General features: G+C 42.9%; 1 protein-coding gene across 3 annotated transcripts in view; it reads left to right on the top strand.

The window, feature by feature from the left end:
* Positions 1 to 18,292, top strand: part of FGD1 (FYVE, RhoGEF and PH domain containing 1) — a 153,438-nt gene that overhangs the window by 123,744 nt on the left and 11,402 nt on the right. For 2 of the 3 annotated variants that reach the window (XM_073540972.1, XM_073540974.1), the window contains exons 2-8: positions 5,607 to 5,798; positions 7,255 to 7,432; positions 7,810 to 8,260; positions 13,894 to 13,983; positions 14,600 to 14,748; positions 14,914 to 15,070; positions 17,304 to 17,442. In XM_073540972.1, the coding sequence (XP_073397073.1) occupies positions 5,607 to 5,798; positions 7,255 to 7,432; positions 7,810 to 8,260; positions 13,894 to 13,983; positions 14,600 to 14,748; positions 14,914 to 15,070; positions 17,304 to 17,442 (1,356 nt within the window). Of the gene's footprint in view, positions 1 to 1,976; positions 2,087 to 5,606; positions 5,799 to 7,254; positions 7,433 to 7,809; positions 8,261 to 13,893; positions 13,984 to 14,599; positions 14,749 to 14,913; positions 15,071 to 17,303; positions 17,443 to 18,292 lie in introns of those variants that run through there. The other variant, XM_073540973.1, reaches the window with a different exon arrangement.

Here is an 18,292-nt window from a genome sequence, read left to right as displayed (position 1 = left end):
AGGAGGGAATCCACCTCAAAGAAATCACATACACTTCTTTTTCAACCAGACATCTTTCAAATTTTCAAAAAAGGAAAAAAAAAAAAAAAAAAAAAAAAAGCAAAGTGGATTATATTGAAATAAATGGGAAAATTATTCAAACTTTTTTTTTTTTAAGCTAATTTAAGGTTATGTTCACAAGGATTTTTTTAAGTTGTTTATTGGAAAACTCTTCCAATTCATTTCTATGGCAAATACACTTTGCTGTTCATATGAGTATTTTTTTTTTGCCAGTTTTTTTTTTATGTTCCCTGAAGTCCTGAAGAAGTTTTGAAAGATTCCTGGAGGAAAAAAAAAGTATATCATCTCTTTGAATTGGATCCTGAAGAAATCCTCTCCAAGCTAGGCACTGACCAATCAAAAGACTGCAAAGAACATTTGAGGATAAAATCCCCCATAAATTGTTACAAAGCTCTTATAAATAATATTATATATATATGTATATATATATATATATATATCTTCTAAAAAAGCAACTCCCTGAGAAGGGAGAGTTTCTGGAACTGTTTTTTTTTTCTGCTTGAAAAACTAGTGGATTTTGAACGCTTAAAAAAAAACTCAAAATGAACATTCAGACATCGGTTTTTCACATATTCTGTGTTTTTTCCTGATAAAACACCTACCCATTAAAGTCTATGGTGCCGTTCACATGTCTGTGTTTCTTTTTTGTGGATCGTGTTTGTGCAAAAAACTTTCCGTTTTTAATCGAAGTCATGGATCAAAATTTCCCAGACAAGTCTGCGGGTCCATAGAAATCAGACGTCTATGTGCAGTCCTTGTGTAACATTGTAGTGGAAGGAAAAAGCTTTGCAGTTTATTAATTTTTTCATGTGGGAAATTCACTGATGAAACGATGATGGTAAAATCTCACTGATGAAACTTTGACTGTCTTTTTTTTGTATACATGAAAAATCTCAGACATCTGATTTGAAGCCTAAAGCATATTTTTATATGTATTGAAAAGTGCTGCCAGATGACTGATGTTTAATTTACAGAGAAACTAAAAAAAGTGCCCTTTTTTTTTTTCTTTTTAAATAATATAGTGGGGGCTATGGACGACACATGACTGTGCTTTTACAGTGGCACATGTGGAAATGGTTTCTTACTACTAAGGGAGAGTGCAGCAATCAGATTCCTTCTTTTAGATTCAAACTTGCCCTGGAGAAATGAAAGGTGGAATGTGATTGGTTGCTATGGACAACATTACTTTTACTTGCGGCCTAGCGTTTTGTTTTGTTTTTCTCATTACTCCCACTCTCCTCTCACTGCTGTATGTGACACGTTCTTGACACATACATTTCACACTTCCTCTGTGGACACAGCTGATAAAACTCACAATTGTGTTATATGCGCATAGACTATTTGTGAAAAGCTGCTGGGAGTTTGCCCTAGAAGACTGGAAAAAGAATATTTTTTTTGTTCTTCGAAAACAATGCCACATTTGTCCCAGTGATGCGCCTGGTATTCTAGCCTAAATCATACTGCAGCGTATTCTGGCGGCATATGCCACGCGCGCATTGCCCAGTGACTACAATTATAAATAAGCATAGCATGCGGTATAACTTTTTTAAAGGAGGCCTCCGTATTCAGTAGCTTTGGTTACATTCACACTGTCTTTCCTCTGTCCTATCCTAAGACTACTGGTGTATGTGACAGACCTCAATTTACTTAATGAAGGCCAATTTTGGCATTCACCTAGTTGGCGTATATCGGTATCCTTTTTTTTGCCCATGCTGTATGGAATAAAGAAGCAGCTTTACTGAGAGGGATTCAGTAAAAAAAAATGTATACCAGGCAGTGGTACTGAGCAAAACGTTCGTCAGGACCCTGGGTAGGCGGACACAACAGTAGTCTGTGGCCGCCATACAAGATCCTTGAGAACTTCCTCATACCATCCGGTATCCAACCTGCCTCTTCTGATTAGGAGGCCTAGTATGATATCATAGACCACAGCCTCCTCTTACCTGCCATCATCCTTGGCGCCTTTTCCGATTAGACGTCATGTGTGATGTACTAATCTCTCTAATGGCGCCAGTGGTGCCATCAGGTAGGTGAAGGCTCATATGACTGTAACCCGTCCATGTGCAAAACCCACATCACACTGACCAATGTTAATCAATGAGCCAGTGCACAATGGTCCATTTTGTGGAGGAGACCACGCTGGTTTTAATAGACTGGGTTTACACAAACAAGTGAATTCTGGAGGCAAACATGTCCACAAACCGCTGACATGACTGATCTGTATAGCAGATGGGTGCGAGAGCGCAGAGCTGTTGAAACTAGTACTGTCTCTTTCCCGATGGGAAAAAAAACGCGAAGAAACAACGACTTAAAGTACCAGACATATAGGTCTTGTTTCTTTATTGTGTTTACGCCTATTTTTTCTTGTCTTGTTGTGCCTAATTCTTCTTTTAATTTGTTCTTTTTTAAAGTCTATATGTTTTTGCCTTTTTTTTATGTTCGCCATTCTTAGCAGGATTTGGGGTTTTCCATGTTTTCGTCTGATTGATCAATTGCGACTTTTTTAACAGTTGCAAAATTTTGGTCTCTCCGTGGAGAGATTTTTATGTACGCCAGACATTTTCGCGCAAATTTTGCGATATTGTAACAGAAAATGTCTCTAAAAAGCTGCAAGATTGCCTATAGGCAAAAGAATGAGCATTTTTGATTTTCAGTCAAATTCACGAACCATGTGCACCGTTTTGATGAACTTGGTACAAAATATGGCGACGGATATGGGATATAAAAAAAAAAGTGATAAAAAAAAAAAGATGATGAATCTGAGCCTTAGGGGTTATGAGTGTACAGTATGTGGGATGGACAGACTGCTTATAGCAATCACTGAAGGCCAGATAGATACGCTGCACAGGGGTGTCTCCGTTACTATGTCTCAGTACTCGGAGATATGGTTGTATGTGTGTTCTCAATCATCTCCTAACTACTTGGCTCACACAGGATATTCACTACAACCCCCTCCTCCTGCGCTGTCGCTCACAACCTCTCCAACTCTATAGCATACCTCCTGCTCCTTCACCGCTCCTCCTTCTCCTTCTTGCCAGAAACAGCTGCTGAGTCAAGAGCTTCTTGGAGATTCCAGGTGTATGGCAAGGAAACAGGTATGAGAAATGGCGGAGAGGAGGGGATCGTGTTAGTCTGAGATAAAGTCGTTTATGACATATTACTGTTGCAGAATAGACAAAAGGACCTGGCGCCAAACCTGTATTTACCCTACAATGAGCCTTGCAGTGGTAACGTGTACCCTTGAATAATTCCTGGGTCCTGTTTGTTCAGTGCATGCTTGTATACATCTGCATGTAACCTCATATATATTTATATATATAGGGTTATTTTGTTCACCTTGATACGCAATATGGATGTCTGGTGAATGGGGTCTAATGGTGAGTTTAAGGTATGTGCACAGAAAACAGATACATATCCGTAATTGGAATTGGATCATTTAATGAAAAATTTAAAGTTTATGCAAATATATCTAGATACTGTGGATGGCAGCCTGAATTCTGCCAATAGGCCAGAAGACACAGACTGCCATAAAATAACCCGACAATGTTGAAGGCGTTCGTAAAGGATGCAAAAAGAAATTTTGAAAGGAAATAATTGTTGATGTCGGAATGGGGAACAATTAGATTTTCCGTAAAGCTGTTATAGGAAGATGTGAATCAGCCGCCGTCTACTGATGATGATGACAATTTTCTGTCTATATGGGATTAACCTCTCTACCACCAATTTTCAGTGGACACTAAGTCAATCTGATCTTCAAGTAATGCTAAATTAAGTGTCATCTATTGTTTTTTGTTACAAGCCCTTCAGACTTTTGACGGGGAAGCTACAGTGTTATGAATTACGTAAAAAGAAGTTTTGAAAATCCCTGCTGCCCGCGATAGCTATTTTATCTCTCATCTCCAGTTATGAGAAGCATTTACATACAGATGTGGAATACGATATGGTAGCTAGCATCATTTAAGAGTTCCTTTTTTAGAAGAAAAAAAAAACAACAACTGCTTTTATCTGTTGGTTTGGACAACCCAGATCGTACATGGATACCAGGTCATTCGCCAAACCGAGGGGTTAATTTTTGCCTAATGTGACATGCAGTTACATGTTATAGGTGGAGCTGGTACATAAAGAAGGAAATGCAGTAGCAAACATACCGGAGATACCAGAAAATAATTCTAAAAATATCTGTTGGATTAAGTCTGGTTGAATGGTAAAAATGTGTTTTGTCCATGGAGGGATTTGGCGGGCTACCAAAAATGATGTGACCCGTGAAACTGATTGCAGATCTCATTAAGCCTGTCTGAGCTCTGGCACATTTAATAAGAACCCCTAGCTTGTATTTAAAGGGGAAATTCACAACTATTATCAACTTTGGATCCAGTGCAGGACTCCGAAACCACCACAGAGGGCACCGGTTAGTTTGTTTACATACAGATAACCTGTTTAGAGCAGACTTCTAACTGCCCAGGGTAAGGGGAGACCACTGAGAGTCCTGGAGAAGTTAGCAAGTCTGCTAGGTGCTGCAGAAGCCACCGGGAATGCACCGCTCTCTGAATGTTTCCTGTGTGCCATTGAGATTTTGCATCATCATTTTCAGCCCTGGTGTAAAGATGCATATTCAGGTGGCTGTCATGTTATTTCCACTCACCACTAAGGCTAAGTGCACATTGCATCTGCGCCTATTGTCGTGTACAGACACACTCATGATTTATACATCCAACAGTGGCCACGGTCTTGATTGATATCGGGGAATATGCCTACATAGTAAAAGAAGGAAGTATACCGCATGGTATTCTTTTTTTCTTCCTTGCAGTGGACCGTCTACATAATATCTAAAGACTGTGTACATCAGGAGTAATACCCCTTCTTAGTATTAAATTTAGAGAAGAGCAACTCAATATGCCCTTCCCTGGTTCAACATCCAAGCCTGTCAGTCATCAATTCGACACCCGGCGAATCTTGCGTTCACTAGTCCCCTTAACCTTATGGCGTTGCGTGACTCACACAATATAATGAAGTGTGTTACGTCACGACGTTACTGGGCCGATTAGGTACCAGATCATGTTGTCCGCAGAAGTGAAGACCGGCTGCCACGGTGGACTGGATGGTCTATGAAAAGAGGTCATATTTGTGCAAAAAAAATCAAACGTGGCATTAATCATTGTGATAGCTGCAAACACAGTGTCATCTTGAATATTGGAGCTAGGGATGTATTACCTTGCCAATCAGGAATCTAAGAAAACCTGTGCGACAATCCTAATGGGATCTGCAATGGCTGACCAATTGGTTGTTACTCATCCACATGTAGTAAATTGGCAGATGAGAAGATAGTTTAACGAGCCATTGAAATGTTTTAACTTTAATAGGTGGAAACTATACTTACGTAGCACTATAAGATGGGCACTTATGTAAGGGAGTCCTTCACACGTGGAGCTTCCAGGCTTGACTTGTATACAGCACATCAGGTCTCAAGATCCACATGTTTTCTGTCACTGAATCACCCTTTCTTCGAATGATTTAGATTTCTTACCACTTCCCTTTTTATCTTTCAGGGCTCCAGCCCAAGAACCCAGTTCTTGTTAAGAGCCTCTCCTTGGAACCAGCTCATATCTCGGTGCACCCAGAAAAATCCCAGCGTCTCCGATCCGACCCTGGAAACTCAACTGACTGCAATGGAATCCCCCCAGATCAACCCAATTCTAAACCAGCAGCTCCTAGGCGCTCCTCACACACCAAACCTGAAGGTAAGCTCCTCATAAATGTAAAAAGGAAGTGAGAACAGGATAAAACCAATAACTTCCCACGATACAAGCATTGTAGTGTGAGATAAAAAATAATGCGACCATACAAAAAGTGCTGCTGCATCTAAGTTCTGTATTGCGATGTTCTGCAGCAGCTGGGACATAGAACTTTAAAATACATAGTGTAGCTGCTGAAGAACCTCTTTAGCCCTAATTTCCCACAGTGACTATTTGAGTAGTTTTTGAGTATTTTTTAGCTCAAAATTTCAGAAAAGTCTATCAAATTTGTAGAAAGCACATGCCATTGTTTTTTTTTTTTTGTTTGTTTGTTTTTCTGCTGCGGAAATTGACCCGCTGTGCGGTTTTGAAATCCACAGCGTGCCAATTTTTCATGGTAAATATGCATGTTATTTGCATAATTTTCCCATAGATTTGAATAAGATGTGAAAAATCCGCAAATAATAAAAATGCATGCCTTTTTTTTGGCCTGACGTATGTTTTCCGCACATGACTTTATCAATAAAATTTTAGGAAGCCTAAGTTATTGAGCAATCGGGAAGTTTCCGAAACAAAGTAGTTTTATGTAAAATGAGACATACCAAAAAAAAAAGACAAAAAGCGCGACCAGACATAGGGAGGATTTCATGTCAAGGAGGAAGGAACCTTCTGCAACAGAATGCTATTGATCAAACAGATAAGCAGCCCCTAGATGCCACTATTTTCTGTATAGTCATCAGGGTCTGATGTTAAATTGTGATTATATAAATGTTATGTGCACACAAGTCCATGGGAAATGGAAACAATTAACCCTAAATCCAATTTTAATATAAATGGATCTGATCTATCTCCCCTACACGGCCCCTGTGATGATCCCAGATTAGATTTCTGATCGAGATAATTTTTCTTAGATGTGGGAATTTTTGGAAATATAAATCAGATTGACCATGTGTGTATGTTTACTATGGGAAGAAGGGAATAAGCAGTGATCAGACACCTCCAGTGCAGCTTATTCACAAAGGAAATAAAACACAGGCAATGGTAAAAATCAAGAAAGCCTAACTTTATTTCACTATAACAGTAGATGTCGTACCCCATGTAGCCATTAGATTGTCAGCATGAGCCAACCATAGCTTTAAATAACAAATCCAATATCTAATCATTGGTTTAAGCGGTGATTGATGAGGTCAGTGATGGGCTGCAGTTGTCATGATGTCAGCGCAGCAACAAGTAAACAGACTGTCAGGAAATATCTGGTTGCAACAACTCCATCTTTCACATCTCGCTCACTAATTCACTGTCGATTTAGAATAGAGTAGAGACAAAGTGACTCTTTCCACACCCGAGACCCCCATGCAGTCACACACGAAGGGTTTACCTAATCTACCTCCATATTGTCTCATGTATCTGTATTGAGTGGGAACACTGTTAATTTAAATCTATCTCTTAATTTCCGGTGCAGTTCCTCCGAAGCCCCCACATCTCCAGAGCGTGAGAAGGCCCCGGCCTCCTGGCCATATTCCTCCACCCCCTTCACGTCCGCTGCCTGCAGACCCCAGGCTTGCGAGGGTGTCCCTTCGCCTGGAAAACAAAGATGGGACGCCGTCAGCAGTTACCTCCCTGATTGAGAAGTTTGAAAGGTGAGCAATATCGGTATTACGATCATTCAGTGCTACCAGGATATGATGAGATCAATGATCTAACTGAACGTTAGAAGGTGACAGTAAGGTTTGGGCTAGACGGCGACTTTGGCCGCGTCACAGGGTGTACGTTATGATCGCAGTCCCTTGCTACCACATTATGTTGAGATGTAGCAGCATAGAGCATTCTTTGGCCGTGTGACCTTTGTTGTGGCCAAAGTCACCGTGTAGCCCCAAACAGGTGATCAAAAGGTCTACCCAAGGTATAGAGACAGGGCAATTGCCAGCACAAGGCAGATGTAATAGTCAGCCCAGCATAGTCCAATGCAGATCTTTCCGCCAAACAGATGAATCACTCTGCATATCCGCTTTTCCAGGGAGCCGATCATCCTGCCTGCTGAGCGCACCAGTCTGGCCTACGACACCGAGGCAGAAATCAACAGCACGTCTTCTCTGCACCCTGGTTATAGCATGGGCGATCTTGAAAGCAAACTCCTCGATCTACTGGAGCCGGAGACGTCTCAGGCGAGCTTGGAGAGAAGACGTAGACTTGTCGTAGAAGGGGGCGATACGGAAGAAAGGGGAGAGCAGGACTCTTTGGGGAAACTGGCAAATAGGGACAGTGGCATCGACAGTATCAGCTCTCCATCCACAAGCGAAGAGATGTGCTTTCTCGGAGAGGTGGAGGAGGGCGGAAGGGAAGAGATGGAGCCTCCTCATATCACAGTGCAAAACAGTTCGCCTCGGGACTCGGAAGGCGACAGTGACATGGAAGACGGGAGCGGTGGAGAAGAAGAAGTCATGCCTAGAAGACTGGATCCATGTGAGGTGAGGACATTGGGTTCAGCTCCATGCGCACAGCTGCTCGGCATGAGATCTGTCAGATCAGATTGTGACTGGCACCGATTACACTTATGATTACCAGCTACCAAATCGTTTATAAAAAAATTGTATATTTTTATAGCCAAAAATGATGTACAATCAACGAATATAGTTTCCATGTCCAGAAAGCCGTCAGAACTGCTCCTGTGCTATAAAGGGATCATTATGGCTACCAGTGATTTCCTTCATTAGCTGCAAAAATTGTAAAGGGTTAATGATTTCTGAAGGAAATCAGCATTTAGAATAGGATTGTAACCAGGAACGGTAGCAAATGTCATCAGTTCTATATTTTTTTTTGTCGGTCCTAGATTTTCATTGTTGGTCCGAACACTTCCCGCTTCTAAGGTTTTCTCAACCATTGGCAGTAAATGCAATGATCGGTACAGTCTGAGAAAACAGCATGTGGGGAAGAAATGATCAAATATTTTACCCCCAGGAAAATTGTTCACATCATGGGAAGTACAGTGGGGAAAAAAAGTATTTAGTCAGATATCAATTGTGCAAGGTCTCCCACTTAAAAAGATGAGAGGCCTGTAATTGACATCATAGGTAGACCACAACTATGAGAATCAAAATGAGAAAACAAATCCAGAAAATCACCTTGTCTGATTTGGCAAGATTTGTTTTGCAAATTATGGTGGAAAATAAGTATTTGGTCACTTAAAAACATGCAAGATTTCTGGCTCTCACAGACCTGTAATTTCTTCTTTAAGAGGATCCTCTGTCCTCCACTCATTACCTGTAGTAATGGCACCTGTTTGAACTTGTTGTAAGTATAAAAAGACACCTGTCCACAGTCTCAAGCAATCACACTCCAAACTCCACTATGGTGAAGACCACAGAACTTTCAAAGGACACCAGTAACAAAATTGTAGCCCTGCACGTGGCTGGGAAGACTGAATCTGCAATATGCAAGCAGCTTGGTGTGATGAAAGCAACTTTGGGAGAAATAATAAGAAAATGGAAGACATTCAAGATAACTGATAATCTCCCTTAGTTTGGGGCTCCACGCAAGATCTCACCCCGAGGGATCAAAATGATCACAAGAACGGTGAGAAAAAATCCCAGAACCACACGGGGGGACCTAGCGAATGACCTACATAGAGCTGGGACCACCGTAATTAAGTCTACCATCAGTAACACACTACACCGCCAGGGACTCCCCTGCTTAAGCCAGTACATGTCTGAGCCCGTCTGAAGTTTGCTAGAAAGCATTTGGATTATCCAGAAGAGCATTGGGAGAATGTCATATGGTCTGATGAAACCAAAGTAGAACTGTTTGATAGAAACAAAACTCGTCGTGTTTTGAGGAGACAGAATTCTGAGTTGCATCCAAAGACCACCATACCTACTGTGAAGCATCATGCTTTGGGGCTGTTTGTCTGCAAGGACAACTGATCCGTGTACATGAAAGAATGAATGGGGCCATGTATCGTGAGATTTTGAGTGCAAACTTCCTTCCATCTGCAAGGGCATTGAAGATAAAACATGGATGGGTCTTTCAGCATGATAATGATCCCAGGCACACCACCAGGGCAAACAAAGCAGTGGCTTCGTAAGAAGCATATGAAGATCCTGAAGTGGCCTAGCCAGTCTCCAGATCTTAACCCCATAGAAAACCTTTGGAGGGATTTGACCTCTGTTATTGCCAATAAAGGATATACAGTATATCAAAATATTGAGATGAACTTTTGTTAATAACCAATTACTTATTTTCCACCATAATTTGCAAAATAAATCTTTCCAAATCAGACAAAGTGATTTTCTGGATTTGTTTTCTCATTTTGACTCTCATAGTTGTGGTCTACCTACGATGTCAATTACAGGACTCTCTCATCTTTTTAAGTGGGACAACTTGCACAATTGGTGGCTGACTAAATACTTTTTTCCCCACTGTATCTTTTTTTTTTTTCTAAGAGCCCTTGTCCTACAGAAGCCCCCTGATCACACATATGCATGACACTCAATCAGGCTGGATAAAAGCAGGACAGACATCTCTCCTGACATGTCTATTTTCGTAGATATATTTACATATTCCTCAATTCTGTAACTTATTTTTTTTTTAAACCATTCCTCTTATTCCTCCTGGAAATATATGAATGAATCTTGCCATAAACATTAGATAGCTCTTAGCAAAACTGGCCCGCCTGACTCCCCCATAAATAGAATCAGCTGGCAGTGACTTATCGACCCCCAGAAAAAAAAATGATCTGGCAGTTGAGTAACAATGACCCAATTCCTATGTCCTCTGACATTATCTGTCTGGGGACAGTCGGGAGGCCCCGATAGACATTGGATGAATAGCCGATCCTGTATAAATTTGCTGATTCGGACATCTTTCATATGGGGGCCTTTACGTTACCACTCCCAGCACTAATGTCAGCAATGTATTTACTAAAGACCCCCCCCCCATTTGCAATAGATATCCCCCCCATATCTCTCCCGACTTCCCCATACACAGGCATGTTCAGCTCGGCCGAGTGCTTCTGTATTCTCTATGACGGCCACTGCCAGAATCCTCTTATCTTCAGGAGGCCAACAGGCTTTATCCAAGAGAATCGGGAGACCACCATAGATAGTTTTGGACCTAAAGCAAGCATCAGGCGAGATGACCGGCCCTGTGTTACTCCTCTGTGGTAGCATCCAAAACCAAATGGGGTCATTCTATAGATAACATTTATCACCTATCCACAGAATCTTCTCTATATATAAAAATGAATGTGTGTATTACCAACCAATCACGAAGCATCTTTCATTTCACCAGAGCTGTTCAAAAAAAGCTGAGCTGTGATTGGTTTATATGAGCAACAGTTTTCCTTGAAAACAATCACTAAGCATCTCTCATTTCACCAGAGCTGGTTAAAAGAAGCTGAGCTGTGATTGGTTGCTATGACCAATAGTTTTCCAAGTTGACAACACCTCAGCAGACACTGACATGGTGGGAGAAATATAGCATCCCTGGGAACATAAGCTCACAGCCATTGTCTGCCCCCCAGAAAGGAGCAGAGAGCACGACAGAAATGAATTCCCCCCCTCCCGTGCCCATATACCCATCACACATCCTCCATCCCGTAGGCACATCTTCCCTCTTAAAGGGATCATTGGTATGGAAGTCAGAGCAAATCCATTCAGCGCTTTGGTTCTGACCCCAGGCCTCTCTTAAAGGGATCATTGGTATGGAATTTAGGGCAAATCCACTCTGCGCTTTGGTACTGACCCCAGGCCCTTCTTAAAGGGATCTCCGGTATGGAAGTCAGGGCAAATCCATCCAACGCTTTAATTATGACCCCTGGCCTCTCTTAAAGGGATCCCCGGTATGGAAGTCAGGGCAATTGCCTTCAAATGCTCCGGTACTGACCCCAGGCTCTCTTAAAGGGATCTCCTGTATGGAAGTTAGGGCAAATCCCTCGGTGCTCTGATTCTGACTGTAGGGTTCTATTAAAGGGATCATTGGTATGCAAGTCAGGGCAAATCCACTCAGCGCTCTGGTTGTGACCCAAGTCTCCTCTTAAAGGGCTTCTCGGTACGGAAGTGAGGGAAAATCCACTCTGCGCTTTGGTACTGACCCCAGGCCTCTCTTAAAGGGATCTCCGGTATGGAAGTTGGGGTAAATTCCTCAGTGCTCTGATTCTCACCCCAGGCTTCTATTAAAGGGATCGTTGGTATGGAAGTCAGGACAAATCCACTCAGCGCTCTGGTTCTGACGCCAAGCCTCTCTTAAAGGGATCCCCAGTATGTAAGTTAGGACCGTTCCACTCAGCTCTGGCTGACGGGATGATGTGGGATATTAGTGGTAGTAGTCCGGTAGCTCTGGCTGACGGGATGATGTGGGATATTAGGGGTAGTAGTCCAGTAGCTCTGGCTGACGGGATGATGTGGGATATTAGTGGTAGTAGTCCGGTGGCTCTTGCTGATGGGATGATGTGGGATATTAGTGGTAGTAGTCCGGTGGCTCTGGCTCCCGGGATGATGTGGGATATTAGTGGTAGTAGTCCAGTAGCTCTGGCTGATGGGATGATATGGGATATTAGGGGTAGTAGTCCAGTAGCTCTGACTGATGGGACGATGTGGGATATTAGGGGTATTAATCCGGTGGCTCTGGCTGATGGGATAATGTGGGATACTATAGTGAATGTGGCTATGCGGAGTGGGCGGGGCTTTCACTTAGCTTTATATATATATAGATATAATCATTATAATTTGTTATAACAAACCGTAGTTAATTACTATGCCCGGGCAGCGCCGGACTCTTCAGCAAGCAGAAGATAAATGTATGATCAGGCTGCTGAGACGCCCATCAATGCCTAGTATGGGGGGCGGGGGGCCAAAGTCCACTGTGCGAATTAAGCAGTGGCGAGCATGTGCAAGCACCGCTTTTATAGGAGGTGAGGGGAACACAGAGCAAAGGTTGCACATGCTCACTACCCACCCATTCACACGGGGAACTTTGGGCTGTGATCTCATGATCACATTGGATCCCAGTAGTCAGACCTCCGCCATTTCTGTGTATGGGTAATATGTTGTTTATGGGACAGCTAATGCAGACACATCATGTAAGTATGACTGAAACCAAGCACTGGGGCACAACACTGCTTGTAAACCACACGGGTCAGGGCCGTTCATTCCTCCTGTGCTATCTCTACTTCCTGCTAAAGATTTTATAGTCGTCGTAGATGTGTTATTACTCCTCACATAACACAATAGCAGAGGTGGGGCACTAAAAGGAAGAATGAGTAACGTAACCGTGGGTGGGTGAGCTGTGCCCCAGTAGGTGCCAGGCGACAGAACTATACATTATCGGAGAAGGCATGGCAGTGGCTCTGGGTCTGACACTGCTGTGTTGGGTAGATTTGTATTCCAGATGAGGAGGCCTCTAAATGGCCCCAGGAGGACATGTGTGAGCCCATGATGCCAGTGTGTGCTGGGTAAGCATTGGCATCTGACTTCTATCTGATGCTTTGACGCCAACGCAGGCAGCTTGTGAATTCATCAGAGCCAGACGGCAGCGTTATCTCTGGTGGTTGTGTCTAGAGGTCATACACTGACTCATGGAGAAATACCCACGGGATATTGTCAGAGGAGCCAACAGCTCAGTCTGACACATTCAGAGATTGCTAACAGAGCACTTATGGGGTCTTATTTGATGGCAGGCACCAAGGTTCCGCTTCAACTGCTGCCTCTGCTCCCCCTGTCTCTTTTCCCCCCCTCTCACCACAACTTTGCATTTGTTCATTTCCATTGCTTGGAGCTGCTACTGTATACATAGGTGCAGCCCACACTAGGACAATTAAAAGGGTTGTCCCAAAAACAATATATAGCAACTACCCACAACATAGGCAATGAATTTTTAATCCCTTGAGATCAGGCCGCTCAGCTCCCCACCCATCTTGAGAACTAGGGTCCCAAATTCTCCTTTGTGAATGGACCAGTAGTGAGCGTGTGCGACTTCTGCAATGTATGACCACAGTGGTAATTTTGCATCACGTAACACATGCAGATTTTCCAGATTTGTGCCAACACCCACAATGAAAAATATAATATTTCCTAATATAAATTTCTACCACCTTTCTTTCTTATAGTTCACCGCCCGCCAGAAGGTTTATAACATTGCAAATGAGCTTCTTCAGACGGAGAAGGCTTACGTGTCCCGTTTACACCTCTTGGACCAGGTGAGGAAGCGCTATGTATCTCGTTCTCCATGAGCAGATGTAACGGTGCTTAAAATCCATGCTACAATACACTCCTATCAGGAAGGAAGATAGCACAGCATTTTCATCATTCCCAGGAAGAGAAGATTAGGGTAACCCTAAAGATGGCCATACACATTGGATGCATATGGGCCTGAACCCACCTTGCGTTTCAGGAGTCTTTTTAATGTATACGTGATTCTCCTAACTTATCATGTAAGGGGAGCTGTTTGGTTAAAAAAGGATTAGGCTGATGGATTTTAACATGCCCAATCCTTTTGTTCTTTAGAAGAGGAGTTTAGCAGTGGCCGACTTTCTTCTTTTTCTACTGGGAATACATACTGGGCGTGCATGTGTATAGGGGGTCCGCAGAGATACCTGTGGGCAAATAAATCATATTCGCATGACCTACCAAATCTTTTTTCCATGGTTCTTGTCCAATATTTACTGTTTGAGAATCAAAGGATGAAACAAGCTGCGTTTGGTGATAAGCGGTGCCACAAGGCTGATTATCCCTGATCCATTATCTCACATACAACGGGAAAGTAGGATACGCAGGTTTACCATTGGCTTCACCAGTGGACCTTTCTAATTGCAGGTATTCTGCGCTCGGCTCATGGAAGAAGCAGCCATGAAAGGTTCATTCCCCGGTGAAGTCGTTATGGGCATTTTTTCCAATATCTGTTCCATTTATTGCTTTCATCAACAGTTCCTGCTGCCCGAACTGGAGAAACGCATGCAAGAATGGTGAGCGATCAGGCAGGGGCTGTCTGTGGTGCTTTGTGATAGTCGTAGGCCTCCAGAGCATACTGGTGGTTGTAGTATTGGGAGCGTTAGATTGGAGACCACTTTTTAAAAAAAACACAATATTCTTTATATCTAAATAGTTTTTCCATGTTTTTCACCATTTAGGGACAGCAACCCTCGGATTGGGGACATCCTACAGAAATTGGCTCCATTCCTTAAAATGTATGGCGAGTATGTTAAGAACTTTGACAGAGCCATGGAACTGGTGAACACATGGACGGAGCGCTCCTCCCAGTTCAAGAGCATCGTCCAAGAAGTGCAGGTCAGTCCGCAGAAGCAAGGGACCATCTGCATTCAAAAATAATTTCAAGAAATTGGTCATTATCTCCAACCTGGGTAGTGTTAGATATGAAAAAGGTTGATCGCTTGGGTTCAGCTTTTTCAAAGGTCATTAATATATAATGCCCAAAATACTCCTTTAATGACTTAAAGACCAGCTGGCAAGCGACCATTCAGCTTGTTCGACATATGATTGGCAATATATCTACCTGGGCCGATGATCAGGAATGAGCGTTCTAAAGAAAATTTGTTTGCCCATTATCCACCTATGTAAGTGGGTCTTGGGGTTCGTTCACACAAATGTATTTTCGGTTCGTACTGTCCATAGTGAAAAGGATTACACATGGCCCTTATGTTAGCCTTTGTGCTAGTACATCCAATGTTTCCAATGTGACAGCCATCTGAACTACAATTTTCTCTTAATTGTAGATGTGGGAGTAAAGAAGGATTGGGCTGTTGGATGTCAACATGTCCAACCTTTTTTATTTTCAGTGGAGATAAGCTTCTGCATCTGGCAGCTGCTTACTCGCCCTCCCCCTTGAGAGCACATGCCTTGGCCACGTGTCTGGTGGGGTCGGGAAAGAAATCTGAGTATTAGTCCAGATTTTCCCTTTTATTATGGATGTCGCCTCTACTGATTACTCAGCACTCTAATTCTGCATTTTTCCATACACTTACAAAAATGCCTCAATAGTCGCCCGTATTACAGCCGTACATGCTTCTTCCCTCCAAGCCAACACGATGACGTATTATTCTCCCATATTAAAGAATAGGATGCCCACTGCATTAATAAATCTGGCCGGAGCCTCGGGATCTTTCTTCCCATTTTATTTTATGACCAATAATTACCAGATGCAGAGATTAGAGAGGGAAGGAGGAATGTTTGGCTCCTGTGTAGAGAGGCAGAGATTGGGAACTTCCTCTTAGCCCTTGTAACTGGACATCTGGGGGTCTGTAATCAGTCGGCCCCATAAGTTGTGACTCGTTGCTGTCACCTCGAATGTCACCTGTGTGTAAGTAATTAGAGGGAGGACTGTTGTGGGTCTGCGGCGGAGTGTAGGTGGGTGAGGCCGAATTCCTTCGGGCCTGCAAACCAAAGCACAGCAAGGAGTAGTCTATAATTTATTTACAGTTCCTGTCTTCCTGAAACATAAAAAGCCAATGTATTTCAGGGCGGGTTTCTGGTTTACTATGGAAAGTTCCCTGTAACTACAGAAAAAGAAAAGATTTGGGGTATGTTCACATGTGGCGCTTTTTCATCATTTTTTTTTTTTCTTTGCAAAAGCGCAGAATTTTACAGTAAAAGTAAAGTGAATGAGATTTCAAAAATGTCTTGTTTTTTTTCCTAGCACATTTTTTTAAAAATCTGCAGCATTTTGGATCTTTCAGCGGTTTTCACCCATACTAATGAAGGGGAAAAAAAATGCAAGTAAAAACACTGCAAAAAATGCAGGCATTGATAAACAGTATTTTTTCTGCCCCTACACCCAGGAAAAACACTAGTGCATAAAAAAATGCTGCATGTGAACATGCCCTTAAAGGGATTTTCTGGTTGCTGTAAACCTTTGTCTCCCTTTTGCAGTTTATTTGAAACAAAAACAAACGGCGCTTTACTCACCCTCCCCAGGTTGGGCGCTGAGTCTCTACCACTGCTCCTGGTGTCTGTTATTGTCTGCAGCAATGAAGTTAAGTTGACAGTACTGCAGCCAGTGAGCTCAGCAGCTATGCCAGAACTGACGGCAAGTGACGCTCTGAGATGCTGACTTCACTGACTGTCTGCAGTGCTGTTGACAATATCAGGCACCAGAGACTCTGCACTGGACCTGGGGAAGGTGATGAAAGCACTGTTTGTGCTGCAGACTGGGAACAAAGGTTTTTCAAACCCCTTAATGGTTACTAAAAAATAAGCCACCTCTCACCCTGGCCCTAGTGGAGTGTTATGTATCCTCGATGAAGCGAAATTCCCCACGCTTGCCCTTGGAGCCTGTCGACAAAACTTAACGCCAATCTAGAACTTGCCTATGGGCCACGACTATTATAAAACAGGCTGCAGCCTGCCAGTCACCTCCCTGCCCTGGCCTCTTTCAGCTGCCACTGTATTGTGCTGGTGAAGGGAAATTGGGCTGTATACATGCAGATATCGCCCCGGGGTGTTGTATACATGTACGCATAGGTATATACATTGTATTCAGTCCGGGCTTTGCTTTGTGTTTCAGAAGGAGGAGGCCTGCGGTAACCTGACATTGCAGCACCACATGCTGGAACCTGTCCAGAGGATTCCTCGCTATGAGCTTCTGCTCAAGGATTATCTCCAGAAACTGGCAGAGGACTCCAGAGACCGGACGGATGCAGAAAGTGCGTGTGTACACGTAATGCAAAGCGAGGGTCTGGCCATCCGCCGAACGCCTCATGAAAACTTAAAATCACTTTTGGCTAATTTTAATTGTTGAGGAACTACATATCCCAGCTAAATAAAAGTAGGAAAACAAGGCTGATTGCGTTCCAGAATCAGCGCCACACCTTCCTACTGGTTGTGTCTGGTATCGCGACTCAGCTTTATTGAAGTGAATGGGGCTCAGCTATTTGGAAGAAACTGGCAATTTTTTAAAGGGGGTTACCACTTTTTACTCGTACGTATCATTTTATGCCCACAGCATAAGGCCGGTTTCACACATCTGCCATTCACGGCTTGTGTACGGACTGCTATGACTGGAAAGGCAGCGAGTCTCTTGACTTAACAGACCCAAATTTAACAGCCTGTCTGTGTATCATAGCCCGTACGTGGATATGTGATAGTGGGGAGTAATAACATTACATTAAATACTATATAAGGGTCTCATGACTGTTTGATGATGGCAGATGTCGAAGTAAAGGTGGACCAGGCATGTGTCATTTCAGCATGCCCAATCCTAAGCTCCCAAGATAAGCAGCGACCAGCTGCTGGATATGTGATAGTGGGGAGTAATAACATTACATTAAATACTATATAAGGGTCTCATGACTGTTTGGTGATGGCAGATGTCAAAGTAAAGGTGGACCAGGCTTGTGTCATTTCAGCATGCCCAATCCTAAGCTCCCAAGATAAGCAGCAACCAGCTAAGTCTGGCAGCTGCTTATCCATGTCTTCCAATTGAAAAAAATAAATGCATCCTCTAAGAAACTAAAACCTGATTGGTACTTCATCATGCAGGGATTTGTAGTATTT

Source organism: Dendrobates tinctorius, unplaced genomic scaffold (assembly GCF_039654945.1).
Source record: "Dendrobates tinctorius isolate UK_male_01 unplaced genomic scaffold, ASM3965494v1 ptg000120l, whole genome shotgun sequence".
NCBI classification, from domain to species: Eukaryota; Metazoa; Chordata; class Amphibia; order Anura; family Dendrobatidae; genus Dendrobates; species Dendrobates tinctorius.
This window is presented reverse-complemented; position numbering and strand designations above follow the sequence as displayed.